The sequence below is a fragment of the Rattus norvegicus genome, chromosome 6 (genome assembly GCF_021556685.1).
Source record: "Rattus norvegicus strain SHRSP/BbbUtx chromosome 6, alternate assembly SHRSP_T2T, whole genome shotgun sequence".
NCBI lineage: Eukaryota > Metazoa > Chordata > Mammalia > Rodentia > Muridae > Rattus > Rattus norvegicus.
This window is the reverse complement of record NC_141539.1, coordinates 63,286,580-63,308,460: the sequence shown is the minus strand read 5'-3', so window position 1 is coordinate 63,308,460 and position 21,881 is coordinate 63,286,580. Positions and strand designations below refer to the sequence as shown.

At 40.6% G+C, this 21,881-nt stretch overlaps 1 protein-coding gene and 1 long non-coding RNA gene across 7 annotated transcripts; one reads left to right on the top strand and one right to left on the bottom strand.

The window, feature by feature from the left end:
- Window positions 1-9,056: 9,056 nt before the first annotated feature.
- LOC148005212 (uncharacterized) lies at window positions 9,057-14,821 on the bottom strand. Of its 6 annotated transcripts, XR_015622381.1 has the most exons (4): window positions 14,096-14,223; window positions 11,154-11,210; window positions 10,438-10,534; window positions 9,057-9,456 (listed from the first exon to the last, which is right to left on the bottom strand). It is a non-coding gene; the product is annotated as an uncharacterized LOC148005212 (long non-coding RNA). The 6 variants fall into 6 exon arrangements; XR_015622378.1 differs by lacking the exons at window positions 11,154-11,210; window positions 14,096-14,223 and adding an exon at window positions 14,301-14,821; XR_015622377.1 differs by lacking the exon at window positions 11,154-11,210 and having other exon boundaries at window positions 13,846-14,223.
- Window positions 14,513-16,523, top strand: Arl4a (ARF like GTPase 4A). The gene is made up of 2 exons (NM_019186.1): window positions 14,513-14,531; window positions 15,508-16,523. The coding sequence occupies exon 2, from the start codon at window positions 15,599-15,601 to the stop codon at window positions 16,199-16,201; it is 603 nt and encodes a 200-aa protein (NP_062059.1). The 5' UTR covers window positions 14,513-14,531; window positions 15,508-15,598; the 3' UTR covers window positions 16,202-16,523.
- Window positions 16,524-21,881: the final 5,358 nt, after the last annotated feature.

Below are 21,881 nucleotides of genomic sequence, written 5' to 3'. Positions count from 1 at the left end.
TACATGGCTTTTACTATGTTTAGGTATGGGCCTTGAATTCCTGTTGTTTCCAGGACTTTTATCATGAAGGGGTGTTGAATTTTGTCAAATGCTTTCTCAGCATCTAATGAAATGATCACGTGGTTTTGTTCTTTTAGTTTGTTTATATAGTGGATTATGTTGATGGTTTTCCGTATATTAAACCATCCCTGCATGCCTGGGATGAAGCCTACTTTATCATGGTGCATGATTGTTTTGATGTGCTCTTGAATTCGGTTTGCCAGAATTTTATTGAGTATTTTTGCGTCGATATTCATAGGGGAAATTTGTCTGAAGTTCTCTTTCCTTGTTGGGTCTTTGTGTGGTTTAGGTATAAGAGTAATTGTGGCTTCATAGAAATAATTCAGTAGTGCTCCATCTGTTTCAATTTTGTGGAATAGTTTGGATAGTATTGGTATGAGGTCTTCTATGAAGGTGTGATAGAATTCTGCACTGAACCTGTCTGGACCTGGGCTCTTTTTGGTTGGGAGACCTTTAATGACTGCTTCTATTTCCTTAGGAGTTATGGGGTTGTTTAACTGGTTTATCTGTTCCTGATTTAACTTCAGTACCTGGTATCTGTCTAGGAAATTGTACATTTCCTGCATATTTTCAAGTTTTTTTGAATATAGGTTTTCGTAGTAGGATCTGATGATTTTTGAATTTCCTCTGAATCTGTAGTTATGTCTCCCTTTTCATTTCTGATTTTGTTAATTTGGGCACACTCTCTGTGTCCTCTCGTTAGTCTGGCTGAGGTTTTATCTATCTTGTTGATTTTCTCAAAGAACCAACTTTTGGTTCTGTTATTTCTATGGTCCTTTTTGTTTCTACTTGGTTGATTTCAGCTCTGAGTTTGATTATTTCCTGCCTCTACTCCTCCTGGGTGTATTTGCTTCTTTTTGTTCTAGAGCTTTTAGGTGTGCTGTCAAGCTGCTGACATATGCTCTCTCCTTTTTCTTTCTGCAGGCACTCAGAGCTATGAGTTTTCCTCTTAGCACAGCTTTTATTGTGTCCCATAAGTTTGGGTATGTTGTATCTTCATTTTCATTAAATTCTAAGAAGTCTTTAATTTCTTTATTTCTTCCTTGACCAGGTTATCATTGAGTAGAGCATTGTTCAACTTCCATGTTTATGTGGGCATTCTTCCCTTATTGTTATTGAAGACCAGCTTTAGCTGGTGTGATAGGACACATGGGATTACTTCTATCTTTCTGTATCTGTTGAGGCCTGTTTTATGACCAATTATATGAACAATTTTGGAGAAAGTACCATGAGGTGGTAAGAAGAATGTATATCCTTTTGCTTTAGGATAGAATGTTGTATAAATATCTGTCAAGTCCATTTGGTTCATGACTTCTCTTTGTCTATGTCTCTGTTTAATTTCTGTTTCTGTGATCTGTCCAATGATGAGAGTGGAGTGTTGAAATCTCCTCTTATTGTGTGAGGTGCAATGTGTGCTTTGAGTTTTAGTAAGGTTTGTTTTATGTATGGAGGTGCCCTTGTGTTTGGAGCATAGATATTTAAGATTGAGAATTCATCTTGGTGTATTATTCCTTTGATGAATATGAAGTGTCCTTCCTTATCTTTTTTGATGACTTTTAGTCGAAAATCGAGTTTATTCGATATTAGAATGGCTACTCCAGCTTGCTTCTTCCGACCATTTGCTTGGAAAGTTGTTTTCCATCCTTTCACTCTGAGGTAGTGTCTGTCTTTGTCTCTGAGGTGTGTTTCCTGTAGGCAGCAGAATGCAGGGTCCTCATTGCATATCCAGTTTGTTAATCTATGTCTTTTTATTGGGGAGTTGGGACCATTGATGTTGAGATAGATTAAGAAATAGTGATTATTGCTTCCTGTTATATTCATATTTGGATGTGAGGTTATGTTTGTTTGCTTTTCTTCTCTTTGTTTGGTTGCCAAGATGATTAATTTCTTGCTTTTTCTAGGGTGTAGCTTGCCTCCTTATGTTGGGCTTTACCATTTATTATCCTTTGTAGTGCTGAATTTGTAGAAAGATATTGTGTAAATTTGGTTTTGTCATGGAATATCTTGGTTTCTCCATCTATGTTAATTGAGTGTTTTGCAGGATACAGTAACCTGGGCTGGCATTTGTGTTCTCTTAGGGTCTGTATGACATCTGTCCAGGATGTTCTGGCTTTCATAGTCTCTGGCGAGAAGTGTGGTGTGATTCTGATAGGCCTGCCTTTATATGTTACTTGACCTTTTTCCCTTACTGCTTTTAATATTCTTTATTTTGTGCATTTTGTGTTTTGACTATTATGTGATGGGAGGAGTTTCTTTTCTGGTCCAATCTATTTGGAGTTCTGTAGGCGTCTTGTATGTTTATGGGCATCTCTTTCTTTAGGTTAGGGAAGTTTTCTTCTATGATTTTGTTGAAGATATTTACTGGTTCTTTGAGCTGGGAGTCTTCTCTCTCTTCTATACCTATTATCCTTAGGTTTGATCTTCTCATTGAGTCCTGGATATCCTGTATGCTTTGGATAGTAGCTTTTTCTGTTTTACATTATCTTTGACCGTTGTGTCGATGATTTCTATGGAATCTTCTGCTCCTGAGATTCTCTCTTCTATCTCTTGTATTCTGTTGCTGATGCTTGTATCTATGGCTCCTTGTCTCTTCCTTTGGTTTTCTATATCCAGGGTTGTTTCCCTGTGTCCTTTCTTTATTGCTTCTATTTCCATTTTTAATTCCTTCAACTGTTTGATTGTGTTTTCCTGGAATTCTTTCAGGGATTTTTGTGATTCCTCTCTATAGGCTTCTACTTGTTTATTTATGTTTTCCTGCATTTCTCTAAGGGAGTTCTTCATGTCTTTCTTGAAGTCCTCCAGCATCATGATCAAATATGATTTTACATCTAGGTCTTGCTTTTCTGGTGTGTTTGGATATTCAGTGTTTGCTTTGGTGGGAGAATTGGGCTCCGATGATGCCATGTAGTCTTCGTTTCTGTTGCTTGGGTTACTGTGCTTGCCTCTTGCCATCACCTTATCTCTGGTGTTACCTTGTTCTGCTATTTCTGACAGTGGTTAGACCATCCTATAGGCCTGTGTGTTAGGAGTGCTGTCGACCTGTTTTCCTGTTCTCTTTCAGCCAGTTATGGGAGCAGAGTGTTCTGCTTTCGGGAGTTTAGTCATTTTGTCTACTGGTCTTCAGGTGTTCCTGTGGGTGTGTGTCCTGAGTCCACCAGGCCGGTCACTTGGAGCAGAAAATTTGGTCTTTCCTTTGGTCTCGGGCCTGGAGTCGCTCCTCGGAGCCGGGTTTCAGCTCTCTGTGAGGGCAGCAACCAGAAGGGCCTGCCCTGCCTTTGCTCGGGACCCTGTGCACAGGGGGCCCAGATGGCACTAGGCGTTTTCCTCTAGAGTCAGAAATGTGGGCAGAGAGTAGTCTGCTCTGGCTTCCCAGGTATGTCTGCCCCTCTGAAAGTCTAGCTCTCCTTCCCACGGGATTTGAGTGCAGGGAGCTGTTTGACCAGGTCCCTTCAGATCCGGGTGGTGTCTGGACCGCAGTGTTGAGTGCCCCTATCACCCTGTCCCAGAGGCCCTATACAGTTTCCTCTTGGGCCAGGGATGTGGGCAAGGATGGGCAGTACTGGTGGTCTCTCCTGCCCTCCAGTCTCAGGAGTGCCCACCTGTCTGGGCACTGAGCTCTCTCTCCCCTACTGTAGTGGATTTTTAAGAAAACAAACTAAAATGAAGTGTTAGGAATTTTCATGTTTAAAAATATAGTGATCCACAAAAAGGACCAAATAAGAAAGAGCTGGCTACACTTATCATATTCCAGCTTCATTAAATAGACATTTCACCCAAGACCTGTATGTATGGATAGAGTTATATACATTAGATTATCTTTTAAATTTGATGCTTTTATATAGAGGATATTATTTATCAACTATTCAAATTTCTAATAGGATCCCTTAGCTTTTTTGTTAAATAATTTTATTTATTCTTTGAACATTCACAGATTTATACACTATAGATTGATCATATGTACTGACACTTCTCCTACTTCCCCCAACTTCATGGTTTCTTTCCTATTATCTTTTTGTTATTGTTATCAATAACCCCGTAAGTCCAAATTAGTGCTTCCTATATGGAATCTCTCTTCTAATGCCATATAAAAACCACTCCAACCACAGTGACCTAAAACAATGCACACAAACTGTGGTATACTTCTGATGTTCAGAATTCTAAAATAGGCTAGCAGAGACAGATCCTGGAATCCCAGGGAAGAATCCATTTCCTTGTTTCCTGATTCTAATGTCTAGTTACAGTCTTTGGTTTGTGGCTATTTTCTTACCTTACCAATTATCAAAATAGTATTATTTTTTTTTTTTGGTTCTTTTTTTCAGAGCTGAGGACCGAACCCAGGGCCTTGCGCTTCCTAGGCATGCGCTCTACCACTGAGCTAAATCCCCAACCCCTAAAATAGTATTTTCAAACATCTGTCTCCCTGTCTAGCCTTTTCCTCTATTGGTCATGTCTTCCTTTTGTTATTAAAATATAATTTCACTCCATTCTGTTTTCTTTATCCAGCTCGTCCCATGTCCCCCTCACATGTCTCCTCTTCTTTGTTATATCTTTTTTTTTTCTTTTTTAAACTCTGATTCTCTTGTCTCTCTCCCTCATTGATAAGGACCCTTTTGTTTGGTTTAGGTCTATTGAATTATTCGGTCCTGGAATGATCCAAGATAGAATTCTTATCTCAGTGTTCTTAACCACACTTCAAAGTCTCTTTCATTGTGTGAGGTAACATAGAAAATTCACACATCTTTGCTATGGTCTCCGGATAGCTTTGCAGCATGGGGCTATTTATTAGTTAGCCTTGATAGAAAGGTTTGCAACAAAGCTAGTGTTTTGAGTAGTAGGAGCATTGGTTAAAAGCAGACACAGTGAAAAACTGATAGATTTTTCTATATTCTGTTAAACATACCTTTAGCCTACAGCTTTATTTCTAAAATAGAAAAAAAAAAACCAGATGATGAGTAGGGGAAAAGAGAATATGGATAGTGTTTCTTCTTTGTCCCAATCCTCATGAAACTGCTGCTGCTGTTCTAAATTGGAAATTCACAAACCTAGGTAAAAAGAAATGTCTCATGCTGGGTTCACAGACATCTACTGCTGATTGCAGAGCTCTGGGAACACTGCAGGAAAATCAGGAGCATAAGAGAGCATCTGCGGACACTAGAGAGTCAGGAGAAGATTTCAGCTGTGTTTAACCAAACTGGAAATATTTTTAAACTAATGGTCTGATTTAATAAGAAAATGCTGAAACACCTGCTCCCTCTCCCCTATCACCACACACCTTTTTGCTTTGAGTGGCATTTTCTTATTCCTGACCGCAGGATTTTTTGAATTTGGATATCCAGAAAGGACATTACTAGAATGTTATCAGCAGTTCCTCAGGTAGATGATGGGCCTCTGATGGTACAGGTTCTAACAAGAAAAACTATTGAGTTGAGATTCTGACTTCCAAATATAATAATGCTTACAAAAGGTCAGGTATGCTTTATAAGGGCAAATGTTATATGAACTTACATGAACACCAAATGAAACACACATGAACATATGACAGAGAGAGGGGTGGGGGAAGAACACTCCTGAGTGACCTGGGCACAACCCTTGGGAATCCCCATTACCTCTTTCTTAGTAAATTAATGACAATATTCCTTAGGATGAGCAGCTCCTGCCAAGCACAGCAGTCAAGTACTTCTCATTATAAACTGCATAAATGAGCTAGGGACATCACTTTGTATTGCAGAGCCAAAACTGCTCCAAGCTCAGAAAGAATATATGTAGTGATGGTCACAAAATAACGATTCCTCAGTTTTTAATGCAAAAGCTGATAACAAAAACATAGGATTATGTCCAATTTCTTTATAAGAGTTAAAGATACTTTAATTAGGGTTTAATTACTTAATTAGGGTTGCTATTGCAACACCTAAAACAGCATGACTGAAGAAACTTGGGGAGAAAGGGGTTTATTTGGCTTATACTTCCACATCACTGTTCGTCACTGAAGGAAGTCAGGGCAGGAACTCAAAACAGGACAGGAACCTGGAGACAGGAGCTGATGCAGAAACCATGGAGGAGTGCTGCTTACTGGCTTGCTCCACATGGCTTGCTCAGCCTACTTTCTTATAGAGTCCAGGGCCACCAGTCCAAGGTGATACCACCCACAGTGGACTGGGCTCTCCTCCATCAGTCAAGAATTAAGATGCCTTACAGGCTTGTTTATAGCCCAGTCTTATGAAGGCATTTTCTAAATCGAGGTTCCTTCCTCTCAGATGACTTTTAATTGTGTCAAGCTGACATAATGCTATCCAACACCAGAGTATAGATTTCCTCAATTATCTGGGAATCACTTTTCTTACCAGATAAATAAGCAATTCAATTTAAGTCTTGGTGGAACCATTTCCCTTTGTTTGCCTGTCTTAGTTACTATTCTATCCCTGTGAAAAGACATGATGACCAAGATTACTTATAAAAGCATTTAACTAGGGGCTTGCTTATAGTTTTAGATGGTTAGTCCATTTCCATCATGGCAGGCAGTCTGCTATCAGGAAGGTGAGCATGGTGTCAGTATAGTAGCCAAAGAGTAGGATCTTGATAGGTCCTTCAAAAGACCCTAGGGAAACCTTGGGGTGACATCTGATCCATAAACAGAAGGCAGAGAAGGAAGGACTTGGACTGATGTGGGCTTTAGAAACCCCAAAGCCTAGCCCCAGTAACCTACCTTCTCATCCTTCCTAAATAGTCCAACAACTAGGACCAAGCATGCAAATATATACACCTTTGGGGGATATTCTTATTCAAACCACCATATTCCAAGCACTGGTCCACGAAGGCATGTAGCAAATCATGTAACTTACTGTTGTGTGCAAAACAGTTCTTCAAATTCAAAAGTCCCTATAGTCTTTTATAGTCTCAACATTGTTTAAAAGCCCAAACTCAGGCAATCTATTTATAATCCCCTGTAAAATCAGGAAGCATATCACACACTTCCAACATACAGTTACCTAAGAATTGCTGCTTCTCAGTTTCTTTTGGTCTGAAAGCAGTGTGGTTGATTCTAGAGTTAACTCAATGCCATGGAACAGTGCCCGGTGTCTTGATAGGTCCTTCAAAGACCTCAGGGAAACCTTGGCACTATCATTAGCTGGGCTGAGTACACGTGGTAAATCATGACATTTTCAGCTTCAGGTTATCTGTAGTGAAGTATGCTTTATACCTACTTATTTACCTCACAGACTTTCACTGGTGAGCATAAATTGGGAAAATATCGGCAACTGCTACAAGTGTGGGGAGCAGAGCTTGGTGGAAGGCAATAGAAAAGAAGGAATAAATAGGACCTTAGAGAACAAGACCAAATATTTCAGTGATAAAGCATGTATGTGGCATGTGCTGTATTCCACATTTCCTTAGTCACACACACACACACACACACACACACACACACACACACACACACACACTTCCCTGGGTATACATGTATTTCACTATTCAGAAGCCTTTAGAAAAAAAGTGAACTTAGGAAAAGCTCAGTAACCGAATGAATGGATAAAAGAGTGTTGGTCAGGGTAGGGAGATGCTGAAGCCAGAAACTATTGCTATTATAATCTAAACTAGGCTGTAATCAGCAACGTTTTATATATATATTCACAGAGGTGAGGAGTAAAAACTAAGGAGAAAAACACATACAGTTGTTAAGAAAACCTCCCTGTCTTAGTCAGTGTTCTATTGCTGTGAAGACATCATAACCATGGCAATTCTTATAAAAGAAATCACTTAATTGGGGCTTGCTAATAGTTTTAGAGGTTTAGTCCTTTATCTTCATGGTGGGGAGCTCAATGGCATGCAGGCAAACATGGTAGCTGAGAGATTGATATCTGGATCCAAATTTCAGCAGGAAGTGAGAGCCACTGGACCTGGCTTAGGCTTCTGAAACACCAAAGCCCACTTCCAGAGACATAATTCCTCCAACAAGGCCATACTTTCTAATCCTTAGTACCATTTCCTGATTACTAAGTATTCAAATGAATCTATAGGAGCCATTCCTGTTCAAAACACCACACTCTTTTCCCCTAACGTTCACTTCTTATAAAAGCATTTATCTTGTTTACCATTTTCCCATTTTTTGAAGAGTCCTAAATATCCCATGTTGGCCTGAACCTCACTCTGTAGCCTGCTGACCTTGAACTTCCTCTCCTCCTGCCTTCAACTCCGTTGTGCTAAGATTACTAGGTGTTTGTTCCACACACCTGGTACTCAAAGCCAGGGTTTCATGAATGCTGAGCAAGCACTCCCTTAGCAGCATCCCCATTCCCACTTTATATATCTGCCTTAAATAGTTCCCACCATCAGATACATTAGTAGGATACCCAGATCTTACGGAACACTTCAGGAAGCACAGGGTAGAAGTTTAGAGTATTCTCAACAGCACTGAAAATGCACCCAAGAGTAAAGTCAATGGTACAGAGAATGAAACAAAATGTGCTACAATGTTCCTACTGATTGCTAACTTAGGGCTGATTAAGTCTGAGTTTTTAAAATCATATCTCTGCTGAAAATATATAGCTTTGTGAGTCACTTAGAAGCTAAAAAAAGTTTCTAAATTTGCTGGTTAGTTTTGTCAAGTTGACACACGCTAGGCTCATCTGAGAAGAGGAAATCTCAGCTGAGAAAATGCCTCCATCAAATTGACCTGTAACCCAAATCTGTAGGAGCATCTTCTTAGTCAATGATTGATGGAGGAGGGCCTAAGTAGTCAAAGAATGCAGGCTGATTAATCCATCAGAAGCATCTCGTTACTTCTTCATGGTCTCTGTTTCAGTTCCTGCCTCCAGTTAATTCCTTGGCTTTCCTGAATGGACTATGACTCAGGATATATAAACCAACAAATCCTTTCCTCTTCAAGTTACTTTTAGCCACAGTCTATTGAAACAACAGAGGGCAAAACAAGACACTAAATATGCATGTTATTTTCCCCTAAAGTGATATTAAAAATATATAAAGGACAACAAAATATATTGTGATTAGTTTGATATCTTCATTATATATTCTATCTTGCCTCTTAACAACAGAAACCCCACTTGCATATTTTTGTAGATCTCATCCTCTGATTTTCTACCAGTCAAAATTATGGTCACTTGACAGTTCTGGAAAACTGTGCAGCTTTTTGAGCTAAGAGGGCATGTTTCTTGACACTCTCCTCAAAAGAAAGCTTCTAGCCATACAGTCTTCTGTTCCATTCTTCACCATCTGGGAAATGATGAACACCTGGGATACCCTTGTTGAGGTCAGAGACAGAAGCCAGTAGCACATGGCAGAGCCTCTGTTCATTTTGAGACAGGCAAACAAAGAAGATCCCATGATGCTTGAACCAAAGCATTTTGAAGCCCCTCTCTTTCTAAAGCAGGTCATCTTGCACTGTAATAAAAAAGCTGGTGTCAGAAGTGGGTTTTTGATATGAAGGTGTTTGGCCTCTTTTTAATGGTGGATCTGCTGAGAGGTCAGCAACACATATCATAGGCGAGGAGTAAAGCAATTCTTTTTTAGTTTAAAAAATTTCAGTAAAACTTAGTTTAGCAGCAGTAACTAAGAAGGTGGTTATGTTCCTCCTGGGAAAAGACTAAGATTAAGGGAAAATTTAAGATACTAACGTGAATGAACCACTAACGTGAATAACAGCTCTTTCCTGCTTTCAGTAGCAGCCTTCAAATCAGGGTTGAGGAACAGGATTACGGAGTTAAACAGAAATGAAAAGAGGTCCCTCTACTCTCAGGTGGCGTGCAACTGGGATTGACTGGGGATTAGTATCTTGGAAAAGCCACCAGTGTCTGCAAACAAAATAACTGCAGATAAAGATGTCACTCAGACCTTGCTCAAGGGCTTTCCAGAATTGTGAGCCAAGCCAGATACAAAATCAGATTAAGGGTGTTGTTTTCATGTTGATTGTAGCTGCCATTAACTCAAAAGAGAAAGGGCTAATAACAGTCAGGATACTATTCAGACAAAGCCTTTGGCTGTGGTTTCTGTCACATTCAACTCTGGAACCAAATAGACCAGAAATCTTCTGTTTTTGAGCAAATTATTTTGTCAAAAATTGAAATGCTTGGTCCACAAATGCCTGTGATTATTGGACCACTGATCACCTTTTGAGATTCAAATTCTGTATCAGCTGAGAAACTCATGCTGTATACAGCACAAAACCCAGGATTCTTGATCCTCCCTCACATCTAAAGAAGAAGAGATGTATGCCTCCCAACATGACGTAGATGTGACCCAGAGCATTATGGGGAGGGAATAACTTCCCAAAGGGCAAAATCTGGGAAACAGAAAGACAGAAAGAAGGGTAGAAAGACAAGGCATTTTCTTCTGTAACAGAGACAAATTTACCAATGAACTTACCAATTACCAGAGAAGAAACTGGAATTTTTGCTCAACGGTTTCAGCATTTTGACAAATGGCTCTGAGTATTTACCATTGTTCTTTTCCAACTAGTAATCTGCATATAATTCACAATAAATAAATAAAAGGACCAAATAATGAAATATTAGTTTCTCTAAGGCATTCACAATCAAATTTATGTAACAGAAGAATCTTTTTGTCTGTTTGTAAAATAGGCAAATTTTAAAGTGTGAAAGCATTAGGAGTCATTAAGGGGTGGATTCAGATTTATCAGCCTGCTCCTAAAGGGTGCTTAGGTGGTTTTGATCCGTGCAGAGTGGTGTCTGTTCAAACACACACACATAAAGCATCAAACTGTCAAACACAAGTAATCATCTAAAGCCAAGGGTATTAGAATGAGTACCAAGAGAGAGGAAGATGAGTCTTCTCAAGCAAGCTAATGTATCCCCATGCTGATACACTGGCGTTCTTTCCAAGTGATATATTGGCATATTTGTGCAATATTTACTACGTAGGAAGGGTAGAGAGACCCAGGAGCTCACTGTCAGAGGGGTCAGCCTCATTTCTTCTGATTCCAATGGGGAATGCTTAGGTTAGTCAGGTGGAAATCTTGTTATCTATGTCTTGAAGAGCCATTTAGAGACCCACTGCACTGAATCAACCACAAGCCTTAGTGTGCACATGTAGCTGTCCTGTGTAGCTGTGCTGGAACTCACCCTGTAGACCAGGCTGGCCTCAAACTCATAGATCCACCTGCTTCTGCTACCTGAGTGCTGAGATTAAAGTGGCATGTGTCACTATCACCATCTGGCTTAAAATAGGTAATTTATAAACACAAGAGTTTTAAGTGCTTCATAAGGCTGGAAATTCAAGAGCATGGTGCAGATGTCCTTGGCTGTGATGGAGAGCTTCATGGCAGAGGTCTTCAGAAAAGGGGAAACTTGGAGAAAAAGAAAGTAAGAGATAGAGGAGAGACCAAGCTCACCCTTTTTACTAATAGCCCACTCTAGTGATTAGCTACGTGATGTCAGCATGGTCCCTGTCTGAGCGCAGTACTACCACGATCTAATTACCATCATTAGGCCCCATCTTTTAAGGTTTTCATCGTCTCCACACCAACTCACAGAAGACTGAGCATTCATACACAACACAAGCAAACCAGGGCATATTCATTTATATATAATTCTGTATCTGTATTTCTCTCTACAGATTATTATACCATAGAGTAAAATAAGAAATAAAATGCACATTAATACTGTGACTCATATTTCTCTACAAAACTGCCTAGGGTAAAAAATTAGATGTGACTACACTGAGGAAGGTCACCTTTCTTAATATAACAGAGATCAGAGACCAGCCAATTTTGGCAGTGCATGACTTGGATCCAGGTAGATTGGCTCCAATGTGTATTCTGCCAATTTCCACGTGGACATGATTCCAATGAATTTAGGCACTCACTTCTGCCTGTTAATACAAACCTCCTCTGATCTGCACTAGAATTTGGAGCAGGTTTCCTGGAGAAAAAATATAGAATGAGAGAAAATGAAGGATGAGAGTGTTCTTGCTTTATGATCCTTTGGACCAGTATCCAGCAGGTACCACCAAGCTTCTGTCTCTGTGTCAGGATGACAGGGGAAATCCCTGGGTACACTGAGAAATTGTGAGGACATCAGCAATGGGCTCTCACGTTTTCTGTCTCAGAGACAGTACAAACATCAGAACTGCTCCGAGGTTTGGGATGTGGTTAAAAATAGAAATAGTTCACCAGCAGAGTCATTGGAAAGGAAAATTTTATAAATTTTAAAATAGTTGCTCAAGATGGCTTGTCATTAGCTAATCAGAACACCTACTTGAAATATGATCATCAATCTCTGATTCCTCTTTTGGTGTTTCTGACTGGAGAGGTCTTGAGCTGAGTCTGGAGAACTGAACTAAAAGGTGGAAGTTCTCAGGCCTTAGTGTCTATCCTAACCTTGTCTCAGGAGTTTCAAACTTGCATTTATTTAGGTAGATGCAACTTAACAGCTGTAGTTTCAAACATGAAACAACAGGTGGCAGTGTTGCCCTCAGAAAATAAAATCTCTCACAGACCCTCCAGATGTTCTCTAGGGCACCTCTGGGTGCCGCAGTGCAGTTTTTGACCTCCAGTCCAAAGGTAACATCCTGCTGGAACAAAGAGCACCTGAAAAATACCCAAGTGGTCTGTGGGGTTCAGACATTTTGTGACTTTTTAATCATTTACTGTTGTTTTTATGTTATTGCTTATAGATACTTTTCTATACAGAAAGAGTGGCCAAAAGCTTTGTAGGACACAGATGATCTGTCTATACCAAATAGTCTTTCTGTTGGGAGTTCTTTAAGACACTCGAAAAATCCTTATCTCTCAAATTCAACTCACAGGCTGTAGGCTGCTAGTGACTGTTTTCATCAAAAGCTCACAGTAAAACATATAAGTGCAGTTCAGCAAGGTGATTTCTGCAAGGCTGGAGTCTGAGTCATCAGATCTTGCCTGTTTTGCTTCTAAGACTGCAAAAATGCAACTGAGCATGATACACCTGTAGGGGCTTCACCTCAAAACTACTGTAAATGCTGGAGTTTTAACTTGAATTATTTAAGGAGATTTGCAAGCACTTCCAGCTTAATAAAGAATCCATGTTAAAATGCTCAAGGAGAGTAGTTCTTGCACAAAAGCTTTTCCCACTTTTTAGGCTAATTACTGTAAATGGCTAATGAGATCCCATACTTAGTTAAATCTTTAGCTCAGATTACATTCCATAACTTTATAGAATATGGCACTTGAGATTTCTAGCTTTTTTCCCCTAAATTAATGATGCTGTCTGAAGGCTAGACGCTGTGGTTATTCCTTAATTTTTATATCACCTATTAAAAACAACAGAAATAAGGTGAACGACGGTGATAGTGGTGCACGCCTTGAATCCCAGGAGTTGGGAGGCAGAGGCAGGCAAATTTCTGAGTTTGAGGCCAGACTGGTCCAGAGCTACATAGAGAAACCCTGTCTTGAAAAACCAAAAGCAGAAAACAAATAAGTAAACAACCCCCCCAAAAACAACAAAACAAAGCAACGAAACCAAAACTACAAAGAAACAAAAACAACAGAAATAAGTCCAACCTTTTCTACACCACCATTATTATAGCCTTCCAGATAAAAATTTTCTGTAAGTTCTACCAAGCTTTAATACACTCTGGTTTTCTTTTTAAATAAACATCTTTAAAGGTGCTGACCACATCTTAAATTGGTTCATAATCAATTTGGCTCATTCTGTTTTATAAAGACTGGTATATTCACAAAACGACTATTTGCCTTCTATGGCCAAACATAGTGGGACACAATTACATTAGGCAACCCAAGGGAGGGTATTCTGTGCTTAATCACTAGTCCTAAGTTACCAGCTGTAGCTTCATCACCAGTTTTTCTTGGGCCACGGGAAATATTTAGCGTTTCAGAGTGCATTTCTTCCTCCGTAATAGGGGCATTGGTTCCAGTTCCAACTTGTGGGGGCGTAGCTAGATTCACTCAGGAGGTAACGCTTGGCTTACAAAAGGTAGGTAGGCTAGCATCCTCGGCGGCACGTGCTGGGGTTGGGCGGCCGCGCAGACTTCCCCCAGGCTGCCTTGTGACGTGACGTAAGGGACCCACCCGGCCAGTGTCCTCCAATATCCCGGACCCTGAATCACCGCCGCCGCCCAGAGGCCGCCCTGGGGTGACAGGAAGAGGGGCAGTACCGGCGACGCCCTCCCGCACCCAGCCTGGGGCCGCAGAAAGACGGAGAAACGGCGGCCGAGAGGCCCCAAGCCCCGCCCGTCTGCGCCCGCGGCCCGCGCCCAAAGGGTTGGAACTTGACCTTGTTTGGACGTTGCTAGGAGACGCGGCCGCACGCGCGCGCGCGACCCCCTCGGGCAGGCGCGGCGTGAGGGGCGGAGCCGCGGCCGGTAAGCGAGGCTGGCGAGAGCACCGTTAGCCCGGCTGGCGCGCGGCGTCGGCCCGGCCGCCGTCAGGCCTCGCCGCTGCCCGGGGACAGACTCCCCGGCGGCTGACAGCCGCGGAGGCGGATCGACGGAGGACCGTCAGCCAGGTGAGTGGCGCGGGGTCATGCGGGAGAAAAGGCCGGCGGGTGGACGCCCTAGTGCCCGAGCGGCTCGGCGTCCGGAGGGACCGGCGAGGCCCAGCGAACCTCGGCGGACTGCGAGCTGAGGCGCGGTGGGCAACTCCCACCGTGTAGGGCCTTATCACTGTGGCCCGTGCTGCAGGTGCGCGAGGCGGCCGAACCTGCGGCCAGGACTCGCCCTCCGCAATACCTCGTTTCCCACTTAGGGCAACAGGTGGTGCCGGAGGGCCGAGAGCGAGCCCTGGCGCGGCCGTCCTGGGAGTGGCAGGCACCCTCGCCAATTAGGGCGCCGGGGCGGGAGTGGCATGGCCGCTCTGACGCGGCGACCAATGGGATCGCCGGGCCTGGGTGGGCCGTGAGGGTGGGCGTGGCCAGAGACGGAGTCAGGGCTTCCCTGTGGGGTGGCCGCCAGAGCGGCGCGGAGGTCTCGGCTGAGAGGAGCTGTGGCGCGTTCCTCGCGCGGAGAGACACCAGCCAATGTTCCCCCATTGGAATCCGGACTCCAGCCGCGGAGGTGAGAGCTTTGGTGTCAGGGACGGAGCCAGGAAAGTGAGCCTGGAGACTCGGTGAGACCCGGTTAGATCTCCCAGATAGGACTGCCTTTTTGAGTTTTCTGCCAAGAAAAGGCACTTTGGTGGATAAGGTGATGGGCTCCAGATAGTGGTGACTGGGTTGTCTTTAGAACGAGCTTTTGAGGTTCGGGGGATCATAGAGAACAGAGAAAAGTACAGGTTCCAGCAGTTAGAGTGAAATCAAAGCCTTTCGGTGACAGTTATTCATCGTTTGTTTTGGATTGAGTGCAATTTACTATCTCATCTGGTGTGTTTACTCACAGCAAATTTTATTAAGTCCCTCATGTGCTTGTGCTTATTTTTTTGGCTAAAGTAGAGAAACCCCATTTTTTAATGTGTTCACAGTAATAACTTACTCATTTCCTCCCTAGCAATCGCGTAGCTCGATCGATCACCCAGGAAGAGAAATTGTAAGCAGATAAGAAGAACGCGTTCGGTTTGGGACACCATTTGCAGCTGGAAATGGGGAATGGACTGTCAGACCAGACTTCCATCCTATCCAGCCTGCCGTCCTTTCAGTCCTTTCACATTGTTATTCTGGGTTTGGACTGTGCTGGAAAGACAACAGTTTTATACAGGCTGCAGTTCAACGAATTTGTAAATACTGTACCTACCAAAGGATTTAACACTGAGAAAATTAAGGTAACCTTGGGCAATTCCAAAACAGTCACTTTTCACTTCTGGGATGTAGGTGGTCAAGAGAAATTAAGACCACTGTGGAAGTCATATACCCGATGCACAGATGGCATTGTGTTTGTGGTGGACTCTGTTGATGTTGAGAGAATGGAAGAAGCCAAAACTGAACTTCATAAAATAACTAGGATATCAGAAAATCAGGGAGTCCCTGTGCTTATTGTTGCTAACAAACAAGACCTGAGGAACTCACTCTCTCTCTCAGAGATCGAGAAGTTGTTAGCAATGGGTGAACTGAGCTCATCGACTCCTTGGCATTTACAGCCCACCTGTGCAATCATAGGAGATGGGCTAAAGGAAGGACTTGAGAAACTACATGATATGATAATTAAAAGAAGAAAAATGTTGCGGCAACAGAAAAAGAAGAGATGAATGGCAGTACTTTTATATCGGTGTGGAATAGGTTTTACTTGGTCTGATTTCTGACAAGCTGAAGAGTGTCTACAGCCTGGTTTGCCTGTCTGCCCTCACGGATGCTATTAAAGCTTTGTTTTGTTGAACAGTCAGATACCCAACTCTGTTGCCTTGTGGAAGATGAGTAAATGCAATGCTTCTTAAAGGGGTCTCTTCTCCGTGACCCACAAATCTTTTGGTACTACCATTTTGGGAAGCCAAAAAAGGCTAGTAATTGACCAGAAAACAATTTTGTGGAAATTTGACCTGAAGTTAGTGAAATAAAACTTTGAAGAGTGTATGCCTAGTGTTTTGTGCTTGTATCTTTTGGGGGAAAGCCTGTGCCAAGAAATTGCAAGCAAGGCTTTGTAAACACAAAATACTAATGAATGAAAATGTTAAGGTAGATGAGTGTGCACACATGCATACACAGTTAAGTCGAACATGCTGGGATAGGAAGGAATTTTTTTTTCTTTGAAGTTTTGGCCAGATGGTTTTTAATATTATTCTGGAAACAATTTAATGCTATCTCTTTAATTCTAGAAAATGTTTAATTTAGTTGGTCTAGCATTAATTAAAAATATTTGGGGTATATTCAAATGCATGGGTTAGTTTTCCTGACAAGCATGTTTTGGTGTATAGTCTTTAGAAATAGCTATGCATCTGTCTACACAGGTTTAAAACAACTTTTTTTGGGTCTTGGAGCTATTGTAGAAATAGTTCATTGTCAGAAGCGCACTGTTACTTGACCCTAAAAAAATGACTGATGTAAATATGGGTATGTGGACTAGATACATATGGTTGAATACATGAATGGATTTATAGAGAAAGTGGTGGTGAATTCAGTTGGCTATAGTCTCTGAATAATCTACTTAAAAGATACTTGTTTTCTTACTATATACTGGATGGAAATGGATTTTTTCATATATTTTTGTAGCATTTTGGGAGAAATGAAAGCTTTAAAGCTGTGGAATGAAAATGTCAGGTACCTTTTCCATATGTGCTCTGAGCTTTAATGTTTTTGTTAATTGGCTGAACAGTATTTTCAGAGCTTCCTAGCTTTGGTTGTAGGAAGAAATGGTACAGTAGTGCAAATAGGAATCAGGATCCTAGAAACTGAAGGGGAAAAGTAGCAAAGCCAGTTGAAGACAATTAACTGGTGTGTTTCTACTGTAATAAAAACAAAGCGAAATTACAAGGAGGGGAGAATTTTAATTTTTCTCTCCAGGAAGACTTACTTCCAGTAATCACATAGAGCAAATCAGCATGATTCCTATGTTTGAAGCCAACAGCTGTTTGTTCTGAAATCACCAAAGGAAGTACACTTTACTAGCAGGACTCTGGTTTTGAGCTTTTACATTTTTTTTTTTCAGTGACACAGGTAAATCTTTGGAACTTTGATTCTTGTTAGGAAGTAGCACCCATTGGAGCTTTCATGTCAGATGTACCTGCACTAGAAATGAGCTGTGGAGAATAGTTCCCAGTAAACAACTGGAGGGATTATAGAGCTGTGGAGAATAGTTATCAGTAAACAACTGGAGGGTTTATAAAGCTGTGGAGAATAGTTACCAGTAAACAACTGGTGGCATTCAGAGAACAGTCTCACTTCGAGTTAAATGGATTTCCACTTTAGATGTGTAAAAAGAACTTTTATCAGCTGGCTATTTCATTTTATACTAGTTTGCATTTTCTCTGGTGGAATTTGCACAGAAAGCTATCTTCTAGAAACTCCCCTCCACCACACACACACTTTTACTTAAGACTGAATTCAGGATCCTCTCCAAATCCCTAAGGCCACGATGAGATAATAAAGCTTGTCTTCCTCAGTTCTAAATCAGTGTAAATTTTCACTGCATTTAATCCCAGCACTAGAGAGTCAGATCGCTGAGTTCAGGGACAGCCAGGGATACATAAAGGACTCTGTCTCAAACAAAACAAAACAAAAGTTTGTGCTAACTAGCTCTTGACCCTTTCTTTTATACCTAAGAATTGGACCAGCTAGTCCATGCTATCCTTATTTATAGAACAGCAAAAGGACCACTGCATAAAGTTGTATTTATATGAGCCATTTCAATTAAAAATTTAAGTTCAAACTTTCTATCACCTATTAGAGCTATTAATCACATAAGCTAAGGAATCTATAAGTTTTTAATTTTAAGTCAAAAGTACCCTTTTTCAAAGTATATTTGTCTTTTTACAATGTCAGTGATCAAACCCTGGGCCCCATGTATATGAAACAATCATCTTACCAATGAACTACATTTCCAGCACCTAAAGGATATTTTTAAAATAGTTAACTGTATTGGAAATAAGTTGGTTTAATACAAAGTATTAATTGGGTTAAGCATTCTATTCAAATTACTACTGTAGAGCAAAGTTTTACAGTATCCTTTGATACTTAGAGTCATATATCCAAACATATGCTAAAATAGATTATAAACTTTATGTTTTAGCCTAGAGAGATTCATTAATAATCAAAAAATTTTTATAGGAAGCTAAAAAAATGCTTAGGATATATGGATGGAATGGATGATGGCTTAAGAACAAGAGTAACGGGGCTGGGGATTTAGCTCAGTGGTTAGAGCACTTACCTAGGAAGCGCAAGGCCCTGGGTTCGGTCCCCAGCTCCGGAAAAAAAAAAAAAAAAAGAACCAAGAACAAGAGTAACAAGGGCACATAATTTAGAATGCTTTTGTAGGAGTTGGGATTATGGGTATAAATGCTTGCCTATCAGATACAAGGCTCTGGGTTTGAATCCTAGCACTGCAAATGAAAACTAAACCAATTACCAGAATGGTTTGTTTAGAAGACTTTGTTTATAGTGGCCATGAGAGAAATCTGGTATAGTATTTCAGTGTTCTATTTAATGTAATGGTTTTATCATAGAAACAATGATTTTAGCAGTAACAAAACACAAAAATGTTTCTTCAAAATAAATTAATGCAACTTGGAGTCTTGCGTTAGACTATCATTTGAAGTTTATTTTACTGTTTTTCTGAAATAAGATCTATGTATGTACCTTCTGGTGCTGCCTGGGATTATAAGCATGTACTTAGATTAAGATTTATATTAAAATTTCATTTTTGCCGGACATTCTGGAAATGGATAGTATTGATGTAGAATACTCAAGTTCTATTTTAGTTGAAACTTCCATATGAGCCAACGATACCAAAAAAAAAAAATCACAAATTAATATTAAAGTACTTGAAGACCAAAAATATTCCCAATAGACTTCAGTCAGAGAATATTCCAATTTTATGCAAATTCAAAATACAGGGATATTTAAGGAGAGGATAGATTTGGAGAAGAATAATTGTACTACTGAAAACCTGAGGTCCAGAGAGCAAATCCCTTGAAACTTGTGAATGTTCCAGTAACTTGTAGACACACATAGCTTGAGAAGATTGAGGGAATTCTGTGTGTAAGCCATTCTTACTGCGTGGGCATTTGTTGAGATGTAGTATGATAATGGCCACACAAGCCTCTGCCTGATATTGGAACCTACTTACTAGACTCGTCTTGGTCAGTTTAATATCTGTTTCTTAGTTCCTTCCTTTGTAAACTGAGGGGCATATCTGCTGTTGGGTAAAAGGATTAAATGTTTGGTAGTTAAGGGGACTTGGCACACAGTAAACATTGAATACGTTAGTAGTTGGAATATTTTCCTTGCATATATATATTTGAAGAAAAGACTATATGGAATAGGAATGATGAAAGCTCATAATGTGGCTTTTCTTAGAATCTGTGTGCCACAGTACAAAATGGCAGCGTGGTAGAACTTCTAAGTCTAAACATCCCCAGTTCTTTGAAGTTTCAGTCATTTTTACAGCACTTGGGTAGAATAAAAGTCTTAACATTTCCCCAGAAGTAAAAGTGAAAGTTTTGGTTATTTTCTAGGTAGTGCAAAAATACTACTTTGCTTCACAAAAATTAAAAATCCCAATCTAAGTATAGATTTTCAACATGCTTGTTTTTAAATTATTTTCAATTTGGAGATCTTTTCCATCTCCCATCCCATATAGGAGATCGAAACCAGAGCTTTGCAGGCTACCTTTGAGCTATTTCCCTACCTCTTCTGGTTAAGTTTTTAAGTTTTTGTTTCTTTTGCTACAATTGGTATTACCCATAACGGCCAAGGTGGTTTTACAAGTAAACTGGGTGAAAAAAAAAGAAAATCCCAAATTATCAGCCTGAGTAAGCCCTATTTTGGGGGAGGTGGATCTTTACCCCAGTTTGTAAGGGAGAACTAAAGCATTGCTGAGAGTCTGGAGAGATGACTTATCAGTTAAAAGCCCACATTCTCTTGTGGAGGACCGGAGTTCAATTCCCAGCACCCACATTGGGTCATGGCTGCCTGTAACTCCAGCTCTAGGGTATCTGTGGCCTCCTTAGGTGTCTGAACTCCTGTGCATCTGTCCTTACATTCACATAATTTAAAAAATCTTTAAAGCATTACTGAAAAAGTTATCTAAAGGATTGTCCCATATGGTGCATATGTGAACAGACTATATGTTACTGCTTCTAAATGACCGCAGCTGGTATAACACAGTGACGGACCGGAAGCATTATTACCTAGGAGCTTGTTGGAAGCACAAAACCTCAGCCTCCTCCACTCCAGACCTAGGAATGTGAAACTCTAGGGTTGGGCCCAGCAATCTTGGTGCTTACAACATCCAGGTGATTCTGGTACTCATTAAAGTTAACCATTGCATTAACATAAAACTCAGTTGTTACTGAAAGTGAGACTTGGGAGGTGATTCTGGTAGAATATATGTTTAAGGACTTTCATTTAATCTCCAGTATTAGAAAATTGAAAGAAACTTTGTAACACACAAAAACGTTTAATATATAATTTAGACCTTTTTTATTTATGTTTGGTTTTGAAGGCCGTGTCTTACTCAGTTGCCTAAGCTGGACTGAAATTCACTATGTAGCCCAGGCTGGTCTTGAACTCTCAATCTTGCCTCACCTTTCTGAGTACTAGGATCCCAGGCATGAGCCTCTACAGACCTTTTAAAAAGTATTTTTACAGAAGCACAGTGCTTGCCTTTATTTTTATTTCTTTTTTTGTTCTTTTTTTCGGGGCTGGGGACCGAACCCAGGGCCTTGCTCTTCCTAGGCAAGCACTTTACCACTGAGCTAAATCCCCAACCCCTGTTTCTTTATTTCTTGAGACAGTGCCACTCTGCAGCTTAGGGTGAACTGGAACTTGCCATGTTAGTTCAGGATGGTTTTGAACCTAGGTGATTCTCCTGCCTCAGCCTTCTGAATGCTTGGATGAAAGACGAGAGTTACCACCCTGTCTATACAGTGGTTGCTTTATAATAAGCGTTTAGTAAAACTTTGAATTTTAATCAGTGCCAACTATTTTGTTAAGTGTCAAATCCTATAAATTAATTTTTATCCATACATGTAAAAGAAGGAGCTTTGCTTTTGAACTGAGTATCTTAAGATATGTATAGCATGGTAGTTGGGGATGTTCAAGCAGATTCATTTAAAACATGCTGTTGTAAGATTTTATAGTAAAATCTTAGGCCAGATTTAAAACTTTCTCAGAAGTTAGACCAGCATAACTGTTGGTCAGCTTTCCAGTACTGTGACAGAATAGTTGGGGGAACTTTAAAGGAGAGAAAAGGTTTGTTGTTTTGGCTCACGGTTT